The following is a 26,252-nucleotide window of genomic DNA, read 5'->3' on the forward strand; positions in this document are numbered from 1 at the left end:
GAGGGGAGGCAGGGGCCTGCGGTGGCGCCTGATAGGGTAGGGAAGGCTACTTTCGAGCATTCATTTTCCCCGGTGGATGATCTGAATCAAAAATGTTAAGGGGTGTGGATAGGCAGCAGGGGAGGGGGGCGTGCAGAGATTTAAGAGATTGTGGGGTAACTGTGTCTCCCTGGTTCTCACCTCTTGCCTATAAAGGCATGAAACACATGTTTCCACCACTGTTGTATTTGGCGCGCACTTGCATGCAGCAGGTGTCAAGGACTACATCGATCCATTCATTGAGGACAGTGACAACGTTGAGGTAGAAATGGCTGAATCGATGCTCATCTTGAGAATGTGTTCCATAATGCTGGTCCTTGGCTTTTCAGGTAAGAATACAAGATCCTAAACACTTCTTCAAGGTTTGAATATTTCTATAAATAATCATATTAATTAGGCCTACTTTTATATTTGTTGGGAGTGGGACTATTTTTTGTTTTTAATTGTATTTATTCAATATTTATTTGTTTATTAGTTGTCTATACGGATTTGCCTACAGTTTAAATAATGTAGACATATATAGACAACAAATGTTACTGTTGGAGTTCATTTCTTTGAATATGTGGTATTTATACTTCAGTGTAATGACTTTTCATTAAAACCCTTGGCAGCAATTGAATTTATCCATATCCAATATATTAATATATAGATATAAAAAAAAATGTATATCAGAGCTGGTATAGCCTATATCTGATGATTGTATCACTGCTACAAATGTAGGATTTTAATTTTGTAACGGCTGTCCTCCTCCTCAACTGAGGAGGAGTAGTAACAAGGATCGGAGGACCAATGCACAGCGTTGTATGTGTCCATAATATATTTTAATGATACAAACTAACACAGAACCAAAACAATAAACGATACGTGAAATACAAACCGAAACAGTTCCGTGTGGGACAAACACTGACACGGAAAATAACCACCCACGAAACCCAGGTGGAAAAAGGCTACCTAAGTATGATTCTCAATCAGAGACAACTAACGACACCTGCCTCTGATTGAGAATCATACCAGGCCAAATGAAAAAACCAACATAGAAAAATGAACATAGATAACCCACCCAACTCACGCCCTGACCATACTAAAACAAAGAAATAACAAAAGAACTAAGGTCAGAACGTAATAAATTTGATCAACCTGTTGCAGGAGAACTTTCCTCTGATGTAGGACATTTAAAACTTGGTGTGTTTAAAAAGGCTTCTGAAGTTTGTAATTTCCACTTTGAAATTTCAGACTTGATTTTCCCTTAAGATACATTTATCAACCCCTACAAAAATGTAAATTCATTATAATCCACATAATAATGCACATTTCCTGTTGCTGCAGGATTATTTTCCTGCTGTATCAAACTGGCTCAAATTAAAATCTCCTCACAGGGAACATGGTTCACACTTTGTGTTCTGTCATGAGATGCACTGAACTTGATTGTCTTACTTGTCATTGACATGTTTTTTAATCTTACCTAAGGGATTCCGAGCTAACTGAAGTGAACATTTTCCTTGCCAATTTTCCCTACATGTACAATATATAGTTCTTTCAACACATTCCTCATGAATGTGGTGCTACAACTATACAGCATCCCGAATGCTAGGACATCGGAGAGAATACCGAGTTTGGTTATCTCATATGTTAAAAAAATTGATTTTTATTCTCTCTCTTTATTCTATCTCTACTGAGTTTCATCAGTGTCAGGTGTACCCAGAGCAATGTCCAAGCTCATCTGTTCCAGAGGCTGAATTGTAATAGGAGATGCTTTCTGAATCCACCCCAGCCCATAATGTGGCAGTAATCTTTAAAATGCCAAAAAAGAGATGCCAACTAACTACTTTTATTATAATTCCACCACATCTAAACTCGTCCTAATTAACCCAGCCATGATTGTTAAGGCTATATCTTCCCTCTGCTGTAATTTGGTTTTGGCTCCAAGAGCCCCCTGACCTTGTTTTCCACTCAAATTGGTTATAGGAGAAAGGAAAGCACAAGGTTGGAAATCTATCCAACCATTTCACTTTTCAGTGGCCAACAGACAAAGGACAGAAATAAAGTAAGCTATGAGCTGAAGGAGATGTGGCCATATAAGAGAATTGGGGCGCAGACATAGAGCCTGTCTCATCCACAGCCACAGAGCTATTCTCAGCCACAGCCATGTAGCCTGTCTCAGCCTCAATACAGGAAGGAATAGCGTCCTGCTCAGGAAGTCCACCACTGCCAAGTTCCTTGCTTGTCTTTTCCTGGTCGCCTGTCAGCGTGCTGCAATTAGTTCCTAGGAGCCTATTTATAGGCCTAACTTACTATCTCCAGTAAAACAGTAGGACAATACGGTACACACATGCTCTGTCTGATGGCAATCTGCAGGGCTTCAGCGTTGACAGGAGCAATTGAGACCTCTCTCCTTCTGCAGGTTTCCCAGGTCAAATCAATCAACTGATCTCTCTTGTAAATGTATAGTGTTGATGAGTGCATCGTCACAGTCTAGTAGAGATACAGTGTAGAACATACACGACAGGTGTGATTTGGTGGTATTTGATTAATCACACTAATGTATTCTTAGTCAATTCGATAGGCAGGCCCAAATGTTTGGCTCTAGGTTCTCCATTTCAATAGTTATTCCAGAATATAGAAGTTTCAAGTGGTGTTACTGTTAGGTGTCTGAAAGGTTGTTCTAATATTGCTCTTATTCCTCACTGTGTCAGAAGCCAAAATGGAAATCATCACCAGCAAACCAGATGTGTTGCTGGGTGAGAATGCCATGCTCCTCTGCAAAGGTTGGTACAATGTTCTGGCATTTCCATAAGAGCAGCATCTTACCATGGTTGAACAAATACAATATAAGGCAGAAAATGTAAAGGGTAGAGTGTCTTCTGCATATTGAAGTACACTGGCATATGCAGTTTATGAATATATGATACACACAATTACACATAACCCCTCTTAGCTGGTGGGGAAGGAGACATCACCTGGCAGAAAGATGGAGAGGATGCTGAAGATGACCAGGTTGAGAAAGTGGATGAGACATCGTCAAAACTGTTAATCAGGAATGCCAAGATAGAGGATACAGGACGGTACACATGCCTCTGTGAATTTGAGACAGGCCACAGAGAGGATGTATCTTATACCATCTTTGTCTACGGTAAGATGTTTAAAGTAAAACTTTTCACCTGGCTAATATAACCAAGAGTCAGTGTTGAAGGGTATTTCTCGTATTGTTTGAGTATTGAGCTAATTAGTGTTGTCTTGCAAGATCAAAGATGCCACATAGCTCATATCCCTGTCACACACACACACACGTTTGTTTAAGTATCCTTGTTTTCTCTGACCCCTAACCTTAACCCCAACCCCAACCTTAACACCAAACTCTCAACTCAATTCCTAACCCTAAACCCTAACCCTAATTCTAACCCTCACCCTAAACCTGACCCCTAAGCCTAAAATAGCCTTTTTCCTTGTGGGGAACGGTGAAATGTTCCTTAATCCTAACCTTAACCCCAAACCTCAAACCCCCAACCCAACTCCTAACCCTAACCCATAACCCTTTTCCATAACCCTAAACCCTAAGCCTGAAATATCCATTTTCCTTGTGGGGACCGGTGAAATTATCCTTGAGGATAGGAAAACCAAACACACACACAGAATGACACTTTCGCACTCTCCATCCCTCTCTCAACTCACCCAGAGCCGCCATCCTTCGGGCAAACACCAGCCTATCATGAGTTCCTGGAGGGTCAAGATGTGGTCATCACCTGCATGGTCACTGGCAAGCCGGTGGTGGAAGTCAACTGGGAGAGGGACCATCAGAAATTGCACTCTGACGGTAGGAGGGGTACCCTCGCTTCTGATTGTTCATGTGATATAGTCTCTTAGCTTCCTAGCTCCTCACACTAACTGCTGCCTGCCTGTGACCAATGGAGAGGTGGCGATGGTGGACAGGCTGTTGAGGGGCAGAAGGGGTCACGTAGCTCATAGACTAATCCGATTTGCCGTCAAATTGAGGGATGTTTTCCGGACTCTTCCCCGGGAAATATCTGATTCAATCTGTTTTCTTTTTCCAGAGGGACAAAACACACTGAAAATAACCGTCAGACAATCCCTGACCCTGTTTCATGTGAACGTCACCATTGACAACTTTAGAGAGCGTGATTGCTTTTTGAAGATTGGTTATATTGATGATTAAGCAGACAGAACATGTTCCTGATGCTGATCTTTCTTTTCCCTGTTGCCGTCTTTTGCTCCCAGCAGGTCGGATCACAAGACTGAAAGACAACTCTCTACAGATCAACAACATCAACAGGAACGATCGCGGATCATATATCTGTGAGGCTAAAATCAAGGACCGGCCCATTTTCAAAAAGCACGTCATCTCCATCTTCGTCAATGGTGGGGTTACTCAGAGTAAAGGAGGGAATAAAGGATATTTTAGGATCTTTATTTTGTATAAACTCTGTATAGACCAGTGGATGTGTGTTGTTGTTGACTAAAATAAATCATGTCTCCTCTGACCCTCCTGCCGTAGTTCCTCCCACAGTGAAGATCCATGAGGAGGTGAAGAGAGTCACGGCTGGACCAGAGACCAATGTCTCCCTCAGCTGCCTGGTCGAGGGAGTCCCCCAACCAAACATCATCTGGACAATGTGAGTGAGTGTGTGTGTGTGTGTGTGTGTGTGTGTGTGTGTGTGTGTGTGTGTGTGTGTGTGTGTGTGTGTGTGTGTGTGTGTGGGGGGGGGGGGGGGGGGGGGGGGGGGGGGTGCTTCCTCGCACTGATGTGCATGTGTGAAAAGCCAGAGTATCCTGCTCGAAACAGTTTTGCAGTAACACAGAGAGTGTTACGTACGCCTCTTGGAGGAGGGAACGCAACACCCTGCTACACTCAACTCCCCGTGGGGTGAAAGAGGTATGTGATTGTAGATGCGGGTAAGGATGACAGAGCCAGAGAATATTACCGTTTACAGGGAATTTATTTCCTTAACACGGTAATGTGGGGAAAAGGGGCTGGATGGAACCAAAGCTAAGAAAGTGAAAGTTAAAGAATCACCTCTCCTACCTTACCTGCCTACCTACTACTTACCTAACCTTTTAGCACCTCCTAGCGCACTAACCAAAATACAGGGGGTGGTCCGCCCAGGTCTTGCCTAGTGTGCATAGACAGTAAATACTACAGGTTATGTATGTCCGCAGGCCTCTTGCCTAAGCACTCCCAAGATGCCTTCCCCTTCCCCCCTGGGAACAAATAAAACAGAATAAGTAGTTGGTAATTAGTTGGTAAGTTGGTATTAGAAAACAGCTGTTTCAACTGTGGAGAGGGAGGGTTCAGAGCTCCAATCAACGATGGGGACGACCAATCAGCTGCTTAGAATCCAGGAAGCCATTTCCTGAAATACACACATACAAACACATACAAACCCAAAACACAGAAACTGGGGAATGTAACAGTGAGCGAGAGCGAGCAAGAGAGAGCGAGAGAGAGCGAGAGAGAGCGAGAGAGAGAAAAACTAGTGTGTATTGGAAAGTGTATGTTTGGGTGAAGGCCTCTAGTGTGTCTATATTTATGTGGTCATTTATGTCTCAGTGCACCGCTAATATGGCGTGCCATCCTGTCTGTGTGGTGGTTGACTGTGTGTCTCACTTCCTGTCAGCTTCCTTATCAGCAGTGTGCTAATGTTCTGTAGCACTAGGCCTCACTTCTGTCTGTCTGTCTGTTGGCGTTTCCCTCCTCAGCCCAGACTCTTCAGATGAGTCCCGCTACAAGTACAACTCAGACAAGAGCGAGCTGATTATCTCGTCCGTAGTCAGGAGCGACTATGGAGAGTACATCTGCACGGCCAAGAATAAGATCGCAGAGAGCAGTGCCATGATCATGCTGGATGTCTCAGGTGTGGTTTGTTAGAGAACATCAGGAAACACACTCCTCCTGGAAACAAACAGCTTTAGCTTCATAAGACCAAGCTTTCTCCAAAATAACAGTATTTGAATACTTCCTTCCAGATGTTTATGTTCCTGATATACAGAGATATCATGGAGAATTTGATTCTGTGTAAGCAGCCATTTTCTGTCAGACAGTCTAGTGAGCCTGAGCCAACAGCAGCTGTTTCGGATAACAAACCATTTGATCCCATTCAAACCCATTACCCGTGTAACATTTTCAACCAGGGAAAAGTAGAAGTTTGTGTCTCCCATCAGAGAATTTAAAAAATGTAATCTTCAGGTGTTTTCAGAAAGATTCATGAACAGAATGGGTACCTTTGAGGAAAATGGGGCAGGTTCATGCTTTTTCAATTTTAGCCAAGTTGAAGGTTTATTATTATTTTTTCAATTCTAGGTCTGGGGAGGGCCATGTAATTGGTAATTGATGAAATTCCAATATTTTTAGTGTTTTAAAATTAGTTGCTTAGAAGGCTATATATCGATGTGTGCCTGATGCCGCCCCTCATCTCTGATTCTCCACTGGTCACACAATATCAGGTGTGCCTATAGGCTGTTTAGTGTGGTCTCAATCAAATGATCCATAGCCTATAGGCTATAGGCTATGAAATGCATGCTTGCAGAAGCACAGAGCAAAGTTATATTTGTAAGATAGCTGCTGGGATGGTGTAAATTAAACTAGGCTGCATTACACACTGTAATGGATTTTCCAACCCTGAGCTCTGGCCTGCTCTGCTCTTGCTGATCAAAACCTTTTTTGTGTGCTGCCTAACCAATGGCTGTGCTGTATAGGCCTAAGGTGGCAGTTCAGGGGGAGAGTCAAAGTCTTTTTCCAAAAATCATTTTTGAGTAGGCCTTGCGTGCAGTCCAGCCTATAGACTACGTCAAAATAAGCCATATTTGAGTAACTTACGTTGTGGTGCTAAAACTTGATGCAGGAGCTGCGGTACAATCGGAAATTGACAGCTCATGGTGCTGAAAGTAGGCAAATTCAAGTAGTCACGGTCTTCATTTTAATTAGACTTTACTAACAACAAGAGGGCTTTGTGTTGGAGCATATTTCTTCCTATTTAAGAAATAAGAGGTAGACTTACCTGTTTGAAAGACAGAATAGGCTGTTATATCCATAGATGTGTCAGTCAATTCCTCCATCCACCATGTACTCTTTAAACAGCCTACCTCCATGTCAGTGTAGGGCTGTTAAGTTAAAACCAAGATTCAAATTGAGGGGGTATGAGAGAGTATGCCATAAGCCTACCTTTTATTTTTTTAAATGGCAAAAATCACAGGCCCACCACTTGTTAGCTTAAGATTTTGAAGAAAATGAAACAGATCCTATTATGTAAAATGATCTACACTAAATGTACAAAACACCTGCTTTTTTGATGACATAGACTGACCAGGTTAATCCAGCTGAACACTATGATCCCTTATTGATGTCACCTGTTATTCAATCAGTGTAGATGAAGGGGAGAAGACAGGTTAAAGAAGGATTTTTAAGCCTTGAGACAATTGAGACATGGATTATGTGTACCATTCAGAACTTTAATGGGCAAGACAAAAGATTTAAGTGCCTTTGAACGGGGTATTGTAGTAGGTGCCAGGTGCACCGGTATGAGTCTGTCAAGGACTGCAATGCTGCTGGGTTTTTCACGCTCAACAGTTTCCCATGTGTATCAAGAATGGTCCACCAACCAAATGACATCCAGCCAACTTGACACAACTGTGGGAAGCATTGGAGTTCGACACCTTGTAGTCCATGCCCCGAAGAATTAAGGACAAAAGGTGGTGCAACTCAGTATTAGGAAAGCGTTATAACAACGCAATGGTCCGTGATGCTTTATGCTAGAAACAAGCTGTGCAATACCTGGGAAAGACGTGACCCAGATGCATGTAGGGATATCATTGTTTAGTTTCTTTGATATTCAGAGGCTGAGCTACAACCTTCTATAGCCAAGGACAAAAACCTGACTTTGCTTGGGAAGTAATCTAAATGCAACATGTAAAGTGTTGGTTCCATTTTTCATTAGCTGAAATAGAAGATCCCAGAAATGTTCCATTCACACAGAAAGCTTATTTCTCTTAAATGTTGTGCACAAATTTGTTTGCATCCCTGTTAATGAGCATTTCTCCTTTAACAAAATAATCCATCCACTTGACAGGTGTGGCATATCAAGAAGCTGATTAAACAGCATAATCATTAAACAGGTGCAACTTGTGCTGGGGACAATAAAGACAACTCTAAAATGTGCAGTTGCCACCAGAGACTCTGGGTTCGCGCCCAGGCTCTGTCGCAGCCGGCCGCGACCGGGAGGTCCGTGGGGCAACGCATTGGCCTAGCATCGTCCGGATTGGGGAGGGTTTGGCCGGTAGGGATATCCTTGTCTCATCGCGCACCAGCGACTCCTGTGGCGGGCTGGGCGCAGTGCGCGCTAACCGAGGGGGCCAGGTGCACGGTGTTTCCTCCGACACATTGGTGCGGCTGGTTTCCGGGTTGGAGGCGCACTGTGTTAAGAAGCAGTGTGGCTTGGTTGGGTTGTGCTTCGGAGGATGCATGGCTTTCGACCTTCGTCTCTCCCGAGCCCGTACGGGAGTTGTAGCGATGAGACAAAATAGTAATTACTAGCGATTGGATACCATGAAAATTGGGGAGAAAAGGGGGTATTTTTTTTTAAAGAAAAAATAAAATGTGCAGTTTTGTCACACAACACAATGCCACAGATGTTTCAAGTTTTGAGGGAGTGTACAATTGGCATGCTGACTGCAGGAATGTCCAACAGAGCTGTTGCTAGAGAATTGAATGTTCAGTTCTCTACCATAAGCCGCCTCCAATGTCATTTTAAAGAATTTGGCAGTACATCCAACCGGCCTCACAACCGCACACCATGTGTAACCACGCCAGCCCAGGACCTCCACATCCGGCTTCTTCACCTGCGAGATAGTCTGAGGAGGTAAAGGGTTGGTGCTGAGGAGTATTTCTGTCTTTAATAAAGCCATTTTGTGGGGATAAACTAATTCTGATTTAGTGGGCCTAGCTCCCCAGTGGGTGGACCTGGCTCCCAAGTGGGTGGGCCTATTCCCTCCCAGGCCAACCCATGGCTGCTCCCCTGCCAAGTCATGTGAAATCCATAGATTAGGGCCTAATTAATTTCCTTTTATGAACTGTAACTCAGTAAAATTGTTGCATGTTGCGATTATATTTTTGTTCACATACTTCTATCACTATCAATTTATTAATCTATTCACGTTTTGTGCCATAGAAGATGTTTAAACCCGGACAGCTTTTAGGGAAACACTTCTGTTCTCTCGTTGGGTTAAGCCATGTAAGAAGAGTAACCAGCAGTTAAAGCTTACATTTTTCTGTGTCGGTAGGCCTACTCTGTCTGTGCTGCAAAAGTAGGCCTAACTTCAAGATTCCTCATGACGTAGAGGATTTAATTATTTGCAAACAGGGACAGTTTCATTTAAACAAGACACACTGATTTGGCATTAGAGAAATATGATAAGATGAACACATAGGGACAACTCTCTGTCCATTCTTAGCCTGTCATTTTGGTAGTTTGTGTGTTATTAAAAAATATACTACTAATATGTAAAATTACTTAGAATTGCATGAAAGGTTTATAGAAGGCTATTTTGTTCTCGGACCTGCAAATATGATTATAGATTTATTTAATGCTTTTACTATAAAGGAAATCTTTCCACTTTTACTCTTGTCCACGGTGGTCTGTGAACCCACAAACTTCTGGCCATGGCCACAGCCCTGTGCGCGATCAAAATTAATGTGCTGCCATGTATTGCTTACAGGACAAATAACAGTTTCTAAAACTTCATATCTAAGGCTCTGGTCTGTCCAAGAAATGAGGGTAGATGGAAGACATGTTCTCTGCTATCCACTTTATGTTTTTATTATTATTTTGGGTATAGGGGAGGGTCACTTGTTTGTTTTTCAAGCGTTCAGGTCGGGTTTAGGTAAAACATTCCAAGACAGTCGTGAAGAGGGCACGACAACCCCCCCCCCCCCCCCCCAGGAGATTGAAAAGATTTGGCATGGGTCCCCAGATCCTCAAAAGGTATCAAGGCACAAGGCGAGACCGAGATGCAGACACAGGAGGAAGATGGTTAGAGTCTTACAATGTTTAATAATCCAAAGGGGTAGGCAAGAGAATGGTCTTGGACAGGAAAAAACGTCAAAACCAGATCAGAGTCCAGTGGTACAGAGTGGCAGACAGGCTCGTGGTCAAGGTAGGCAGAATGGTCAGGCAGGCGGGTGCAGAGTCCAGAAACAGGCAAGGGTCAAAACCGGGAGGACTAGAAAAAGGGGAATAGCAAAGGAGTATGGGAAAAACACACTGGTTGACTTGACTAAACATACAAGATGAACTGGCACAGAGAGACAGGAAAAACAGGGATAAATACACTGGGGAAAATAAGCGACACCTGGAGGGGGTGAAGACAATCACAAGGACAGGTGAAACAGATCAGGGCGTGAAAGTACCCCCCCCGGACAGCAGTGGAACTCAGGACTCTGGAGATGGGAAAAGGACCAATGAACCAGGGAGACAGCTTGCGAAACTCTACCCGAAGGAGCAGATCCCGAGTGGAAAGCCATACCCTCTGCGGTAGTAGGGAGCTGGGGCCCGGCGACGGTCCACTTGTCAATACCTGGAGATGGTCTTGACAATAGCCGCCCTGGCTCTTCTCCAGGTACGTCGACAGCGGTGGACAAACATCTGGGCTGATAGCCCATGGAGCACTCGAAAGGGGAGAGTCCCGTGGCAGAACTGGGAAGAGTGTTCCGGGCATACTCCACCCAGATGGGTTAGGCGAGACCCAGATGCATGTGAGCATTTGGGGCATGTGACAAAGACAATTTGATTTGAAATGTATTTGCTTAAGGGAGGCCCATCCATTTTCATTTCAGAGAGGTCCGTTTTTCTCCATGTAACCCTTATTATAAATAACTTTCACTCCCTAACCAGATACAATGCCAATATCTTGCTGGCTTAACCATACATAATACCAATATCTTGCTGGTCTTCGAAGCCATTTGAACACACAACTCACAATCATTTTTCCTATTTAACAGAAGATGCACATATAATGTTAATAATTTACACATTTTTATCTATTATAATTTGTTTATTGTTACACAAAGCACTCAGTTTGTCCTGTCTCATGTTCTGTACGTGTTTACAGAGCATCCTGTAGCAGTGCTGAGCCAGGAGAAGATGAAGGTGGAGCCAGGCCAGACTCTCTCAGTGTCCTGTAACGTCTCAGGACACCCTATGCCCGCGCTGCAGTGGGTCAGGAAGACCAACAATGACCACCTGCTAACAGTGGTAAGACAGATCATACATTCACACAGTGGCATTAATTTCAAAAAATATTGGGGGAGAATCAGGCAGAGAATTTTATTGTTATATTTCTCTCCTCTGAGTTCCTGTCTGGTTGTGTTTGTGTGGATACAGGACACTGGTGGAGGTCGAGTGAGAATAGAGGATGGCTATGTCCTGGTAGTTGACAATGTGACGCCCTCAGATGGAGGGCTGTACAGCTGCATTGCTATCAGTCCTGCTGGCAACGCCTCCACAGACTTCAGCCTGCAGAGTAAGGCCACTCTTGACCTTCCTACTCTGTTATGATAATACTTAGCGATAACACAACATTCCACTGGACACAGACGTCAGCTCAACGTGAATTCAACGTGAAATCATCCAAAAATGTCACCAAGTCATTGGATTTAGGTTAAAAGTCTGGTAAAAAAAATATGAAATTCACTTAAATTGATACATTTTTTCAAATCCAATCAGTTTCCCACGTTGATTCAATGTCATCGCATACATTTTTGGGGGTTTAAATGACATGGAAATAACGTTGATTCAATCGGTTTTTACCTTTCTATAAAGGGACAAGCAGCCACAAACCACTATAAAATTCTAAAACAACTGAAAACATTGGGAGATTTTAGCTGAAGTGTAGGTACTCTATTTACATTTGCAGTGTTCACCGTTTTTTGTTTCTAACGGCAATGTTCTTATTCTTTCATGTCTGACATGCTCATTCCCTCTTCACCTCCATCCTTTCTTCCTATTTCCCTCTCCTTCCTCCCTCTCGTTCTCCATCTTTCTCTCATTTCTCCTCCCCCAGCCTGGCCAGGTAAAGCATCACAGGTAAGTGGCACCCCAGGGCCCACGTCGGTCCACTTCACCCTGGGGGCTTCCCTGGTGGACGGGGGCTCTCCCATCACCCACTTCACCCTCCAGTGGAAGACAGGACATGAGAACAATTGGCAGGAGAGAGTCATCCAGTCCACAGGTAAAAACCTGGCTCTCAGTGACCAATCTATTTCATGAAATACTGTAGATGATGTTTGAGACAGTTAAGATGAAGCCAATGAATACACTGAGAACTAGAAGTCTTATCTGAACACCGATTTCCCTAAAACCAGGGGAGGCCTCTGATGACCATTTTAGTGATATGACTAGTTATGAGTAGTTTTATTAGTTGAAGTATATATATATATATATATATATATATATATATATATATATATATATATATATATATATATATATATAAATAAAAGTGATATGTGTGTGTTCATGCACTCTGTTGTTTGTGTGCAGACCCCCTGGTGATCACAGATCTGATTCCCTACACCTCCTACTCTGTCCGGTTTGCCCCTCGGAACCACCTGGGTCAGGGTGGCTTCTCAGACGAGCTCACCGTCCGCACACAGGGCATACGTGAGTGTCACCCTCCTCTTCCTCCTCTCTCCCAATCTCATCATATCTAGGCAAATGCAGTATAATTATTATTAAATGTCACCAACTATCATTGTTCAAACTTGTGTTAACAAGCTATATCCATATTGCCTACTGTTTTGAGTGTCTGTCTATATTGGCTGGAAGAAATGTTCATCTGCCATCATTCAATCATTCCACTGTCACATGATCATCCACATGACATCCTCACCTGCTCGCTGACGGCTATTCATGCTCCATTATTTCCCCGCTCCTGATGACATCATCCCATTCCATCGGCATTCGGCCCCGCAGGAGGTAAAGTACTGGCACGTGTCGAGAAACTCTGAAAAGTCAGTTTTTCATAGATAACCAGCCTCTCTAACATGACAGTAGATTTTACTACAACAGTTTCACACACTGTTTAGTTATAAGCTGGCTGATGCATGAACACCCCTGACCTCTGTACCTACTGTACCAACACACTGCCTCTCCCTCCCTCCCTCCCTCCTTCCCTCCCTCCCTCCATCCCCAGGGGAACCAGACAGCCCGGTCCTGGTGGCCAGCAAGGGGAAGGTTGAGGGCAATATGTTCTCAATCCCTTTAACACAGTTGGACAGCGGAGGCTCCCCCATTATCCACTACATTGTCCGTTACAGAGTGGTGAGTATGCATGCGTTTTTGTTCTTCAGTGAAGACAAAAGATCAAGACATTACAGAGTGTGCAAGACATTACACCCCCCCCCCCCCCTCTCTTTCTCTTAGAATAAGGTGGACGAGGACTGGAGGGTGAAGGACCTGCCGTCCAACTCGACAGTGATCAACCTCCATGACCTGCAGTATAAATCAGACTACCACATGGAGGTGCTAGCCGTCAACTCCTACGGCTCCTCCAGCCCAGCCAAGCTGAACTTCAACGTCCCACAGCCTGGTAAGCTGCTACAACATACTGTAGTAGTGAATTAAAGCTTGAGACCTTCCGAGAGGTGGGACAAATTCTGGATTTAGCTGAGTAGCGTGGTGCTGCCACCACCTTTTGATTAACCGGTTTGTCTGAGTGAAGGATACACCAGAACTCAACAACAATATAGCAAACAATTATATACTTTATTAAACATTTAATTTCATAAGACAGCGTGGATTACCTCAGAGACGCCCTACTATACTTCTGCTGTCTATGCAACTGAGCCTGAGTAAGAAGAAGACTGTGGTGTAAGGCACACATAGGCTATGAGCTTAATTACACACTAGGAGGTGACACTGCACACAAAGGTGGGAACATGCAGTTACACGGCAAACTGGATATCAAATACTCTTAAAGCATGCGACTTCACTGCAGCCATGTGCATGGACCAATACAAACAGCCAAAAGACCCACATGATAGTGATGAAGGCACATATTGTTATGCTGGTGAATGAGGACCCAAAAGCGACGTAATAGAAACAGAGTCTTTATTCCAGTCTTAAACAAACAATGATTCTCCTGGATATTATCAAAGGTAAATCCAAAACAGGAAACTGAAATCCTCTCGTCAGCAGAGAGGAACGACTGGAGACGCGACCACAGACTGCAGGTCGCTTCAGGAAGGCACAGACCGTAGCTGACATAGACACCTGCTCACACGCAGCATCTGAAGAAGGCAAAAACACGACAGGGTGGAACAAGGACACAGAACAGCAAACATCAAACAAGAATCCGACAAGGACAGAAGCGGAAAACAGAGGGAGAAATAGGGACTCTAATCAGAGGGCAAAATAGGGGACAGGTGTGAAAGAGTAAATGAGGTCGTTAGGAGAATGAGAAACAGCTGGGAGCAGGAACGGAACGATAGAGAGAGAGAGCGGAAGAGGGAGAGAGGGAGGAGGAGAGAGAGGGATAGAAAGAGGGAAAGAACCTAATAAGACCAGCAGAGGGAAGCACAGGGACAAGACATGATGATCAAAGACAAAACATGACACATATAGGACCCAGCCCTCTTAAGCTACAATAACTGTTCTGTCCTCCCATCATAACCCACACTGTAATTTAAAAAGTTACTCCTAACAACTAAACACATTTAGTAGGACTCGGCCAAATGAATAGGACACGGACATGACACTAAACATTTAAAACATTTAAAAACATTTAGCTTGTCTAGCTGACGAGACGCTCCCGTGGGGTCTGAGCGTGTGCACCCTTTCTGCACTCTCACCTTATAATAGTTTTTCCAGAGTCCCGGGCAGAGCTGGTAAACAGGCACAGGTGCTAGCATTTAGTTCATTATTTGATGATGTCATTCCTTATGAGCTGTTTCACAGCTTTACCACAGTCACATTCTGGAAAACAGACCATTGCCCAATAGAGAGGAAAATACCTCTGAAATAAAACAGTTACAGAACAGAGCAGCCAGCGCAGGATAAATTGTTTTACTGAGTTTAAATATGATTATCTCTCCCTCTCTCTGTCTCTCTCTCCTTCTCTCCCTCCCTTTCATCCCCTCCCTTCTTCCCCTTCCGTAGCCAAGATGAACAAGGGTGGGATGGGGAAAGGGGCTGTGGCAGGCATTGTCATGCTCCTCTTTTTGGTGCTACTGATTGCTGTGGACGCCACCTGTTGCTATACCAACCGCTGCGGCATGCTGATGTTCCTGGCTGTCAAGCTGTTTGGGCAGAAGGTCCCTGGGAAGAAGACTGTGGAGGAGGGTGACGGCACCTGTAATGGGTAACGCTATTCTCTAGCCTACTGTTTGCCTGTTCCTCAATGTAACATATTCAGAGGGTTGTAGTGTGGTTATGTGTGTTTCTCTATATGAATCCTCCTGAGCCTCAGTTTATGTGTGTCCTTCAATGCAGAGACTTGAAGTTGAATAGGCTTGGCATACCGAGGGATAGCATCCCAAAACTGCAGACACAAAATGGAGCAAATCATGGGTTGCAGGCGGAGGTCACGTGCGACAAAGCACCCCTCACCAAATTCGAGTAGGTGGCCGATGACGATGTCAGAGGAGTGGACACAGCCCACCATCACCCTAAACGGGCTGTGATCCATAAAAAATGGCAAAAAGAGGCACCTCCACACTTACAAGTCAGCAAGTGTGTTTGATCACTGACTAATTAAATTATAACTAATATACCCATGTGCAAAGTGACACCCTTAGCCATTTTTTAATACCCATTTTAATTGTTAGGTAGCCACCACCCACTTGCCACTGCTAGAGTCTTTCATGACTTGAGCTGACGAACACGGGAATACCCTCTCAGAATGAATAGGCTTATTAGTCTTATTTTCCTTTATTTGCATGTGCATATTTAGTTACTGAGCTAATGACTCATTAAATATTTCCATGGCTAGTTGTATTGAGTTGTGTTTTATTTCTAACCTGACCTATGATTTCTTATCAGGAAAATGTCCCCCATTGGAGATCCTGCCACAGAGGCCTGAGTTACTGAACAGGAAGTGACATCCTAGTATCTGAAGAATGGAACCTGTAAATGCCAAAGTAGAAAGGAGGAAGTATTGTGAGTTGGGGGTCTTAGTTAAATGTTTTTGGAGAGTTCCCAGGACAGTCCAAGTTGAGAAAGAATAAGGATTCGGAAAGTTATCTGTGAACTGTAATGTCTAACATCAACAGACGGTGGTAATTTCATCCAGCACTGTGTAATCTCAATCTCAAGTGTTACATTTCCTTGCTTTTATATTTCAGTACATTCTTGTTATATTTCAGTACATTAAGGCTGCTGTAATTTGTCAGGGAGACCTTCGTAGTTCATTAATTTAATCATAACTCATTATTTATTGAAGTTTATATTCACTTTAATCTGCAAACAATCTGTAAGTGACATATCATTATTTAATAAGGAATGTTTATCCTAACATATTAACAGTATACAGAATCTAGCATAATAACATTAACAAATAACGACCTGCCAAAATTACATCTCTTCAGGTGTTGAAATCATGAGAAATATACATAGCTCTTATATATTACAGAGCAATATGATATGCTTATTTTTTAATAATCTGTTGTTAAATGGCTTACCCTGTGTGTTCATGTAATCGTTTTATGTTTGTATTTGTATAATTAGCCACTTTTTTACTGTTTATTTTGTATATTGTACACTGTACATTGTTTGTACATACACATACAGTATAACAGCTATGTATTTTGCTAATTAAAAAATGTCACTTAACATGCTTTTTTTCATTCACTTTTCTTGAGTTTACCATACTGTAGGCCTTGAGGTCTAGATATCAAAGTTCTCTGACCACCTCACTGTGTTTGTAGTTGGCTGTAGATAACTGCATCGTCATCCTCTGCCGTGTTATTCAGCTGCCTCCTTTTAAAGGGAACAGGTTTTAGTGCAGATCTATATTTGTATTTACCTAGTAGTTATTACTATATTACAGATACTACGTAATGTAAGCCTGTTGTTGCATTGTTGGGTACATGTTTTTGCAAGTTATTATGCAATTGTTTTGATACACATTATTTTCCTTGTGGAATTTACTTTGAACATCTCACTCACTCTGTGGTTATTTACCTGTGTGAAGGAGCAGGCCTGATATTGAGCTCTGCGTAATTCATGTCATCAGGATCAGTGATCGGCTTGGCTGACCGTCTCATGTTTTCATAGATGTCCTCTGGTCTAGAAACGGTTGCTTTCTGTAACTAACAGTCAGAATACAGTCAAAATACTGAGCACTGGCCCCTGACATAGAATGACTCTCTTTCTACTCATTGGCATATTTTAATTAACTCAAAGTTCAATGGGATTGATTTAAACATTTACCATTCAACTTTCATACGAGCTGTTTTTTTAATTAAGAAAAACAGAAAAAAAAGTCAATGTGTAAGGTTTGTTTTGCAATGACAACCTAGCCCATTCGCAATGACAACCACATTTGCAATGACAACCACAGTAAGGCCACTGTTCGTACTTTACTTTCCTCTGATCACCTACCTGGGGGACTGGTTTGGTTGAAAGCTTCTTCTCTGCCGTGTTCCACTTCCGTCTGTGGAGGATAAAACAAAGAGAGAATTCAGCCATAAAGGTAAACTAAATAGCCTGTCATGCTTCTCAGTAACTTTCCACTGTGGGCCAACCAAACCAACAGTTGGTGGTTGTCGATGCCAGTATGGTATCTCTTTTGAAAGAACATTTGGAAATAAAGAAGTTGTGTAAGTCTCAGTTGTGACATAATTACGACATCAAGCCTGTAGACAGTGTATTTTCATTTGTATACACAGTTAAAGACGGAGAGGAATGGGGCAAATATAATTGTGTACATTTCTAAAGAAGATAGGGGAGAGAGGGCCCTTCGGTGCATATAATATATGTTTAGTTCTTTATAAGACATTTTCAAACCACTCACCTTTTTATGTAAATGTAGAGCACCACAATCCCTGCTGTGACAAGGAAGAGAGCCCCAAATGCTGCCAGGACCACCATTAAATAGGCTGATTCTGAAACACAAGAGGAAATACACTATTAAACCTGATCAGATCATATACTGTAACTTCATATCCCTGTCGGCATGCCTTTGTTTTTTTGAGATACACAGGGCAGATATCACAACAGCGTGACATACAAGAAGTGCAGAAGTGTTGCAGTACCTTTAACTTTCAACTCCAGTTCTGTAGAGTTCTGTGATCCGAGGGCATTCTGGGCCATACAGAAGTACAGTCCACTGTCATCAGAATCTATTTCTTTGAAGGTGTGTTCTTTCCCCATCCCTAATCTTAGTGAAGTTAGCGTTCCTGTCCTCTGAAACCAGGTGTAGGTCTCTGCTGCAGGGTTGGCGTTATTGTTGCAGGTCAGAGTCAGGCGACTGCCTTTCACTACCTCGGGGCTCGGGCTGACCTGAACAGAAACGTTCCTTGGAGCATCTGGAAGCATACGTACAGAAAACAACATTGTATTGTGTGTATTAATTTGACTGTAAAGTCACCCCCCTTGGCGTTTTTCCTATTTTGTTGCATTACAACCTGTAATTTAAATGGATTTTTATTTGGATTTCACGTAATGGACGTACACAAAATAGTCCAAATTGGTGAAGTGAAATTAAAAATATTACTTGTTTATAAAAATTAAAAAAAAATGAAAAACAGAAAAGTGGTGTGTGCATATGTATTCACCCCCTTTGCTATGAAGCCCCTAAATAAGATCTGGTGCAACCAATTACCTTCAGAAGTCACATAATTAGTTAGATAAAGTCCACCTGTGTGCAATCTAAGTGTCACATGATCTGTCACATGATCTCAGTATACAGTTGAAGTCGGAAGTTTACATACACTTAGGTTGGAGTCATTAAAACTCGTTTTTCAACCACTCCACAATTTTCTTGTTAACAAACTATCGTTTTGGCAAGTCGGTTAGGACATCTACTTTGTGCATGACACAAGTAATTTTTCCAACAATTGTTTACAGACAGATTATTTCACTTATAATTCACTGTATCATAATTCCAATGGGTCAGAAGTTTACATACAATAAGTTGACTGTGCCTTTAAACAGCTTGGAAAATTCCAGAAAATTTTGTCATGGCATTAGAAGATTCTGATAGGCTAATTGACATCATTTGAGTCAATTGGAGGTGTACCTGTGGATGTATTTCAAGGCCTACCTTCAAAATCAGAGCCTCTTTGCTTGTCATCATGGGAAAATCAAAAGAAATCAGCCAAGACCTCAGAAAAAAATTGTAGACCTCCACAAGTCTGGTTCATCCTTGTGGGCAATTTCCAAATGCCTGAAGGTACCACTTTCATCCGTACAAACAATAGTACACAAGTATAAACACCATGGGACCACGCAGCTGTTATACCGCTCAGGAAGGAGATGCGTTGTGTCTCCTAGAGACGAACGTACTTTGGTGCGAAATATGCAAATCAATCCCAGAACAACAGCAAAGGCCCTTGTGAAGATGCTGGAGGAAACAGGTACAAAAGTGTCTATATCCACAGGAAAACAAGTCCTATATTGACATACCCTGAACGGAAGGAAGGAAGAAGCCACTGCTCCAAAACCACCATAAAAAAGCCAGACTATGGTTTGCAACTGCACATGGAGAGAAAGATCGTGCTTTTTGGAAAAATGTCCTCTGGTCTGATGAAACAAAAATAGAACTGTTTGGCCATAATGACCATTGTTATGTTGGGAGGAAAAAGGTGGGGCTTGCAAGCTGAAGAACACCATCCCAACTGTGAAGCCAGGGGGTGGCAGCATCATGTTGTAGGGGAGCTTTGCTGCAGGAGGGACTGGTGCACTTCACAAAATAGATGGCATCATGAGGAAGGAAAATGATGGGAATATATTGAAGCAACATCTCAAGACATCAGTCAGGAAGTTAAAGCTTGTTCGCAAATGGGTCTTCCGAATGGACAATGACCTCAAGAATACTTCCAAAGTTGTGGCAAAATGGCTTTAAGGACAACAAAGTCAAGGTATTGGAGTGGTCATCACAAAGCCTTGACCTCAATCCTATCGAAAATGTGTGGGTAGAACTGAAAAAGCGTGTGCAAGCAAGGAGGCCTACAAACATGACTTAGTTACACCAGCTTTGTCAGGAGGAATGGGCCAAAATTCACCCAACTTATTGTGGGAAGCTTGTGGAAGGCTACCCGAAATGTTTGACCCAAGTTAAACAATTTAAAGGCCATGCTACCAAATACTAATTGAGTGTATGTAAACTTCTGACCCATTGGGAATATGATGAAAGAAATAAAAGCTGAAATAAATCATTCTCTCTACTATTATTCTGACATTTCACATTCTTAACTTCTTGCGACTATAGGGGGTGCTGTTTCAAATTAGCATAATTGTCTCTACAGATGAAACGGCTTCCTACTCAATTCTTGATCGTACAATATGCATATTATTGTTATTATTGGATAGAAAACACTATCTAGTTTCTATAGCCGTTTGAATTATGTCTCTGAGTGGAACAGAACTTTTTATACAGCGAAATCCATGACAGGTTTTGCGAAGGTCTGAGAGCGAAGCTCTGATCTCAGTTCAGTTTAAAGGGGTGTGTATATCCTATGGAACGACACGAACTGCACCCGCCTTCCCCTGGATGTCAGTAACCAATGAGAAGTGGAATGGGCTTCCTAGGTATCTCTCAGAGGTTATAAAACACCAAGGAGTCAGGTACGCCATCTTTTCGACGTTGGAACTTTACGCAGAGAGAGACCTGGGCATGCCATTTTCGAGCGCTCAGTAATGACCTTTAGATATATCAGTCTGTAATTTAATTTGATATAGGTGTTAGAAACATCATAACGAAGCTATTTGAAACCGAGTTATATCAGATTATGCGAGTATATTGCTATTTTTCGGAATTTCCACAGTATTGCGTATTGAGGATTTGGACACGTTAGCTAATGTTAGCAATTGTTAGCTATAGTTAGCTGCTATATCAGAAGTTGAATGCAACGTTTTACAACCAAGCAACGATTATTTTGGACAAAAGTACCACTTGGCCAAGATTCCGATGGAAGCTCGTCGAAAAGTAAGAGCTATTTATGATGTTATTCCATTTTTATGTGGAAAAATGTAAACTCAATAACGGTAATTGGTGACGCAGTTATTGCGGCACTAGTCTGTCTGTAACGCACACTGTATGTCTAGTAACGTTAATTTTAAAAATCTAACTTAGCGGTTGCATTAATAACTAATGCATCTTTCATTTCATGGCCAACCTGTATTTTTTTTGTCAAGTTTATGAATAGTTTTCGATAAAAATAGTTGTATTATCATGATGCTGCCGGGCAGATTGCTTGAGTAGTTGGACAGTATTTCCATTGTGTAAGCACGATTTGTGCCGCTAAATATGCACATTTTCGATCAAACTCTATATGGATTGTGTAATGTGATGTTACAGGAGTGTCATCGGAAGAATTCTGAGAAGGTTAGTGAAAGAATTAATATATTTTGGCAATGTTGACGTTATCGCTCTCTTTGGCTAGAATCTATGCTCTGGTAATGTTTGAACATGTGGTATGCTAATATAATGATTTATTGTGTTTTCGCTGTAAGACACTTAGAAAATCTGAAATATTGTCTGTATTCACAGGATCTGTGTCTTTCGATTAGTGTATGCTGTGTATTTTTACGAAATGTTTGATGATTCGTAAGTTGGTAAACACGTTGCTCTATGTAGTTATTCTAGTCCATTTGTGACGGTGGGTGCAATTGTAACCTATGACATCTACCTGAAATATGCACATTTTTCTAACAAAACCTATCCTATACCATAAATATGTTATCAGACTGTCATCTGAGGAGGTTTTTCTTGGTTAGTGGCTATCAATATCTTAGTTTAGCCGAATTGGTGATAGCTACTGGTGTTGAGAGAAAATGGTGGACAAGAAAAATGTTGATTTTTGCTAACGTGTTTAGCTAATAGATTTACATATTGTGTCTTCCCTGTAAAACATTTTAAAAATCTGAAATGGTGGCTTTATTCACAGGATCTGTATCTTTCATTAGGTGTCTTGGACTTGTGATTTAATGATATTTAGATGCTACTATTTAATTGTGACGCTATGCTAGCGATGCTAATCAGTGTGGGGGGGGGATGGGGGGTGCTCCCGGACCCGGGGTAGGTGCTCGGTAGAGGTTAATAGAAAGTGGTGATCCTAACATACGTAAGACAGGACATTTTTACTAGGATTAAATGTCAGGAATTGTGAAAAACTGATTTTAATTGTATTTGGCTAAGGTGTAATTAAACTTCAACTGTATATACTGTACAGCTGTTCTGAAAGGCCCCAGAGTCTGCAACACCACTAAGCAAGGGGCAAAACTAAGCAAGCGACACAATGAAGACCAAGGAGCTCTCCAAACTGGTCAGGGACAAAGTTGTGGAGAAGTACAGATCAGGGTTGGGTTATAAAAAGATATCTGAAACTTTGAACATCCCACGGAGCACCATTAAATCCATTATTAAAAAATGGAAAGAATATGGCACCACAATAAACCTGCTAAGAGAGGGCCACCCACCAAAACTCACAGACCAGGCAAGGAGGGCATTAATAACAGAGGCAAAAAAGCGACCAAAGATAACCCTGAATGAGCTGCAAAGCTCCACTGCGGAGATTGAAGTATGTGTCCATAGGACCACTTTAAGCCATACACTCCACAGAGCTGGGCTTTACGGAAGAGTGTCCAGAAAAGATAGGTGGCAGCATTTTCACGTTTGGATGAAAAGCATACCCAAATTCAACTGCCAGCTACTCATCCCCAGAAGATAAAATATGCATATTGTTAGTAGATTTGGATAGAAAACATTCTGAAGTTTCTAAAACTGTTTGAATCATGTCTGTGGGTATAACAGAACTTATTTAGCAGGCAAAACCCCGAGGACAAACCATTCAGATTTTGTTTTGTTTCGAGGTCACTCTCTTTTCAATGGATTTTTATTGGGAATACAGATTTCTAATTGACCTTCTTGCAGTTCCTACCGCTTCCACTGGATGTCAATAGTCTGTAGAAATTAGTTGAGGGCTTTTCCTTTGTGTAATGAAGAAGTACGGCCATTTTGAATCAGGGTCACTTGAAGTGTCCTGTTAGATAGATGCGCGTGACCAGAAAGCATGCTACAGATTGTTTTAATCCTGTATTAAACACAGATCACCCCATCTTCAATTTTATTGATTAGTTACGTTAAAAAATACCTAAAGTTGTATTACAAAACTAGTTTGAAATGTTTTGGCAAAGTTTACAGGTAACTTTTGAGATATTTTGTAGTCATGTTTCACGAGTTGGAACCAGTGTTTTTCTGGATCAAACACGCCAAATAAATTGACATTTTGGATATATACCGACGGAATTAATCGAACAAAAGGACCATTTGTGATGTTTATGGGACATATTGGAGTGCCAACAACAGAAGCTCGTCAAAGGTAAGGCATTAATTATATTTTTATTTCTGCGTTTTGTGTCGCGCCTGCAGGGTTGAAATATGCTTATCTCTCTTTGTTTACAATGGTGCTAACTCAGATAATAGCATCTTTTGCTTTCACCGAAAAGTCTATTTGAATTCTGACATGTTGGCTGGATTCACAACCAGTGTAGCTTTAATTTGGTATCTTCCATGTGTGATTTAATGAAAGTTTGATTTTTATAGTAATTTTTATAGTAATTAATTTGAATTTGGCGCTCTGCATTTTCTCTGGCTTTTTGCCAAGTGAGACAGTAGCGTCCCGCCTAAACTCCGATTTTTGGATATAAATACGAACTTCACAGAACAAAAAATACATCTATTGTGTAACATGAAGTCCTATGAGTGTCATCTGATGAAGATCATCAAAGGTTAGTGATTAATTTTATCTCTATTTCTGCTTTTTGTTACTCCTCTCTTTGGCTGGAAAAATGGCTGTGTTTTTCTGTGGCTATATACTGACCTAACAATCGTTTGGTGTGCTTTCCCCGTAAATCCTTTTTGAAATCAGACATGTTGGCTGGATTCACAACAAGTGAAGCTTTAATTTGGTGTCTTTCATGTGTGATTTCATGAAAGTTTGCTTTTTATAGTAATATATTTGAATTTGGCGCTCTGCATTTTTACTGGCTTTTGGCCAAGTGGGAAGTTAGCATCCCACATATCCCAGAGAAGTTAAAGAGAAAAATAAGCAAACATGGTTGGTGTTCACCAAAAGGCATGTGGGAGACTCCCCAAACAAGAAGGTACTATGGTCAGATGAGACTAAAATTGAGCTTTTTGGCCATCAAGGAAAACGCTATGTTTGGCGCAAACTCAACACCTCTCATCACCCCAAGAATACCATCCCCATGGTGGTGGCAGCATCATACTGTGGGGATGTTTTTCAGTGGCAGGGTCTGGGAAACTGGACAGAATTGAAAGAATGACGGATGGCGCTAAATACAGGGAAATTCTTGAGGGAAACTTGTTTCAGTCTTCCCGAGATTTGAGACTGGGACGGAGGTTCACCTTCCAACAGTACAATGACGCTAAGCATACTGCTAAAGTAACACTCAAGTGATTTAAGGGGAAACATTTAAATGTCTTGGAATGGCCTAGTCAAAGCCCAGACCTCAATCGAATTGAAAATCTATGGTATGACTTAAAGATTTCTGTACACCAGCGGAACCCATCCAACTTGAAGGAGCTGGAGCAGTTTTGCCTTGAAGAATGGGCAAAAATCCCAGTGGCTAGATGTGCCACGCTTATGGAGACATACCCCAAGAGACTTGCAGCTGTAATTGCTGCAAAAGGTGACTCTACAAAGTATTGACTTGTTTGTTTCACAAAAAAGTGGTAGGCATGTTGTCAAAGTGGTAGGCATGTTGTGTAAATCAAATGATACAAACCCCCCAAAAATCTATTTTTATTCCAAGTTGTAAGGCAGCAAAATAGGAAAAATGCCAATTGGGGTGAATACTTTTGCAAGCCACTGTTTGTTTGTAGTACTGCATTTATACATTAATACAGACAATGAATCAACAAATCCATCTCAGATGTACATTGGCCACTGAGAAGAGAAAACAACAACTTGAAGATAGCTGACTACTGAAAAATATTGCTGACTTACATCTCACATCCAGCAGTATTGGTGTAGACATGCCTTGCCCCAGACCACAGGAGTAGCTCCCAGTGTCATTAGGGGAAAGTGGACCTAGGGGATACTGCCCATCGGGGACACCAGATACACCAGGAAGTGGGCAGCCATCTTTAAACCAGAGGAACTCCATTTGAGGAAGGTTACAGGTGGAGGTGCAGGCCAAGGTGACGTGGTCTCTCTCCTTAACGGGACCATTTTCATTTAACTTTAGGGATAAGACTGACATAAAGAAGATACATGTACGTATAACCAAATATAAGACATGTTGAAGGGTTAATGACTGACCATCCTAGGTTATGTAATACCTTAATTGTTTAGTGTGATGACATGTACACAAATCTAGATTTACCTGATATTGTTAGGTCCACACCCAATGGTCCTGTATATCCCTGAGGGGCCTGCTTACGTTTATTTGCCTCAAATCTGAAGAAGAATCTGCCACTGTCATCTTCAGTCACATTGTTGAGTTTCAGTGTGCAGTTATTGCCGTGGTCATAAAACTCTGTTCTTCCACTGTATCTTGTTTTATTAGTCAGTCCAGATGTGTTAAACACTACATCTCCTTGCTGTGAGCCGTCTAGTTTTGTATTGCCTCTCGGAGTGAACCATATCTTTCTTCCAACGTTCGTCGCAGCTGGGTAGCTGTATATACAGGCAAATACCACTGATGAGCCTTTTGATGCACAGATAACGGTAGTCCTGTCCCTGTCACGGTACCAAACAGACCAGGTCTGGGCCAGTGTGCCTGAAAACAGCGATTGAAAGATCAATACATTGATTTATTCATTTTCCACTGATGGATATAATTAACTGAAACAAAGATAAAACGTACCTGGCAGGGAGAGTAGAGTTAACAGAGATAACTGTAGAATGTATTGACAGTGCATAGCGGCTTTAGCCCTGTAGGAAAGAGAGTTGTATTCCAGAAAATATATAATCAATACAATCTTTGATCCAAGAACGTAGTACAAACTGCTCTGCTGTGTGT

The 26,252-nt window shown here is 42.0% G+C and overlaps 2 protein-coding genes across 3 annotated transcripts; one reads left to right on the forward strand and one right to left on the reverse strand.

Annotated features, from left to right (window-relative positions):
- The first annotated feature begins 237 nt into the window (after positions 1–237).
- LOC129857305 (neural cell adhesion molecule 1-like) lies at positions 238–16,838 on the forward strand. Its single transcript, XM_055925415.1, has 17 exons — positions 238–368; positions 2,733–2,804; positions 2,975–3,169; positions 3,713–3,850; positions 4,276–4,413; positions 4,550–4,667; positions 5,752–5,906; positions 11,155–11,297; positions 11,427–11,565; positions 12,106–12,273; positions 12,585–12,704; positions 13,017–13,019; positions 13,237–13,364; positions 13,467–13,632; positions 15,201–15,402; positions 15,534–15,659; positions 16,083–16,838. The coding sequence occupies exons 1-17, from the start codon at positions 308–310 to the stop codon at positions 16,120–16,122; spliced, it is 2,112 nt and encodes a 703-aa protein (XP_055781390.1). The 5' UTR covers positions 238–307; the 3' UTR covers positions 16,123–16,838.
- Positions 16,512–26,252, reverse strand: LOC129857304 (B-cell receptor CD22-like). Of its 2 annotated transcripts, none has more exons than XM_055925414.1 (8): positions 26,097–26,252; positions 25,614–26,009; positions 25,235–25,483; positions 18,296–18,568; positions 18,055–18,145; positions 17,643–17,694; positions 17,223–17,344; positions 16,512–17,018 (listed from the first exon to the last, which is right to left on the reverse strand). In XM_055925414.1, exons 1-8 carry the CDS (start codon positions 26,149–26,151, stop codon positions 16,952–16,954), a joined length of 1,305 nt encoding a protein of 434 aa, XP_055781389.1. In that variant the 5' UTR covers positions 26,152–26,252; the 3' UTR covers positions 16,512–16,951. The 2 variants fall into 2 exon arrangements, with proteins under 2 accessions (XP_055781389.1, XP_055781388.1); XM_055925413.1 differs by having other exon boundaries at positions 17,223–17,350; positions 26,097–26,245.

This window comes from Salvelinus fontinalis, chromosome 6, assembly GCF_029448725.1.
Source record: "Salvelinus fontinalis isolate EN_2023a chromosome 6, ASM2944872v1, whole genome shotgun sequence".
Lineage (NCBI taxonomy): Eukaryota > Metazoa > Chordata > Actinopteri > Salmoniformes > Salmonidae > Salvelinus > Salvelinus fontinalis.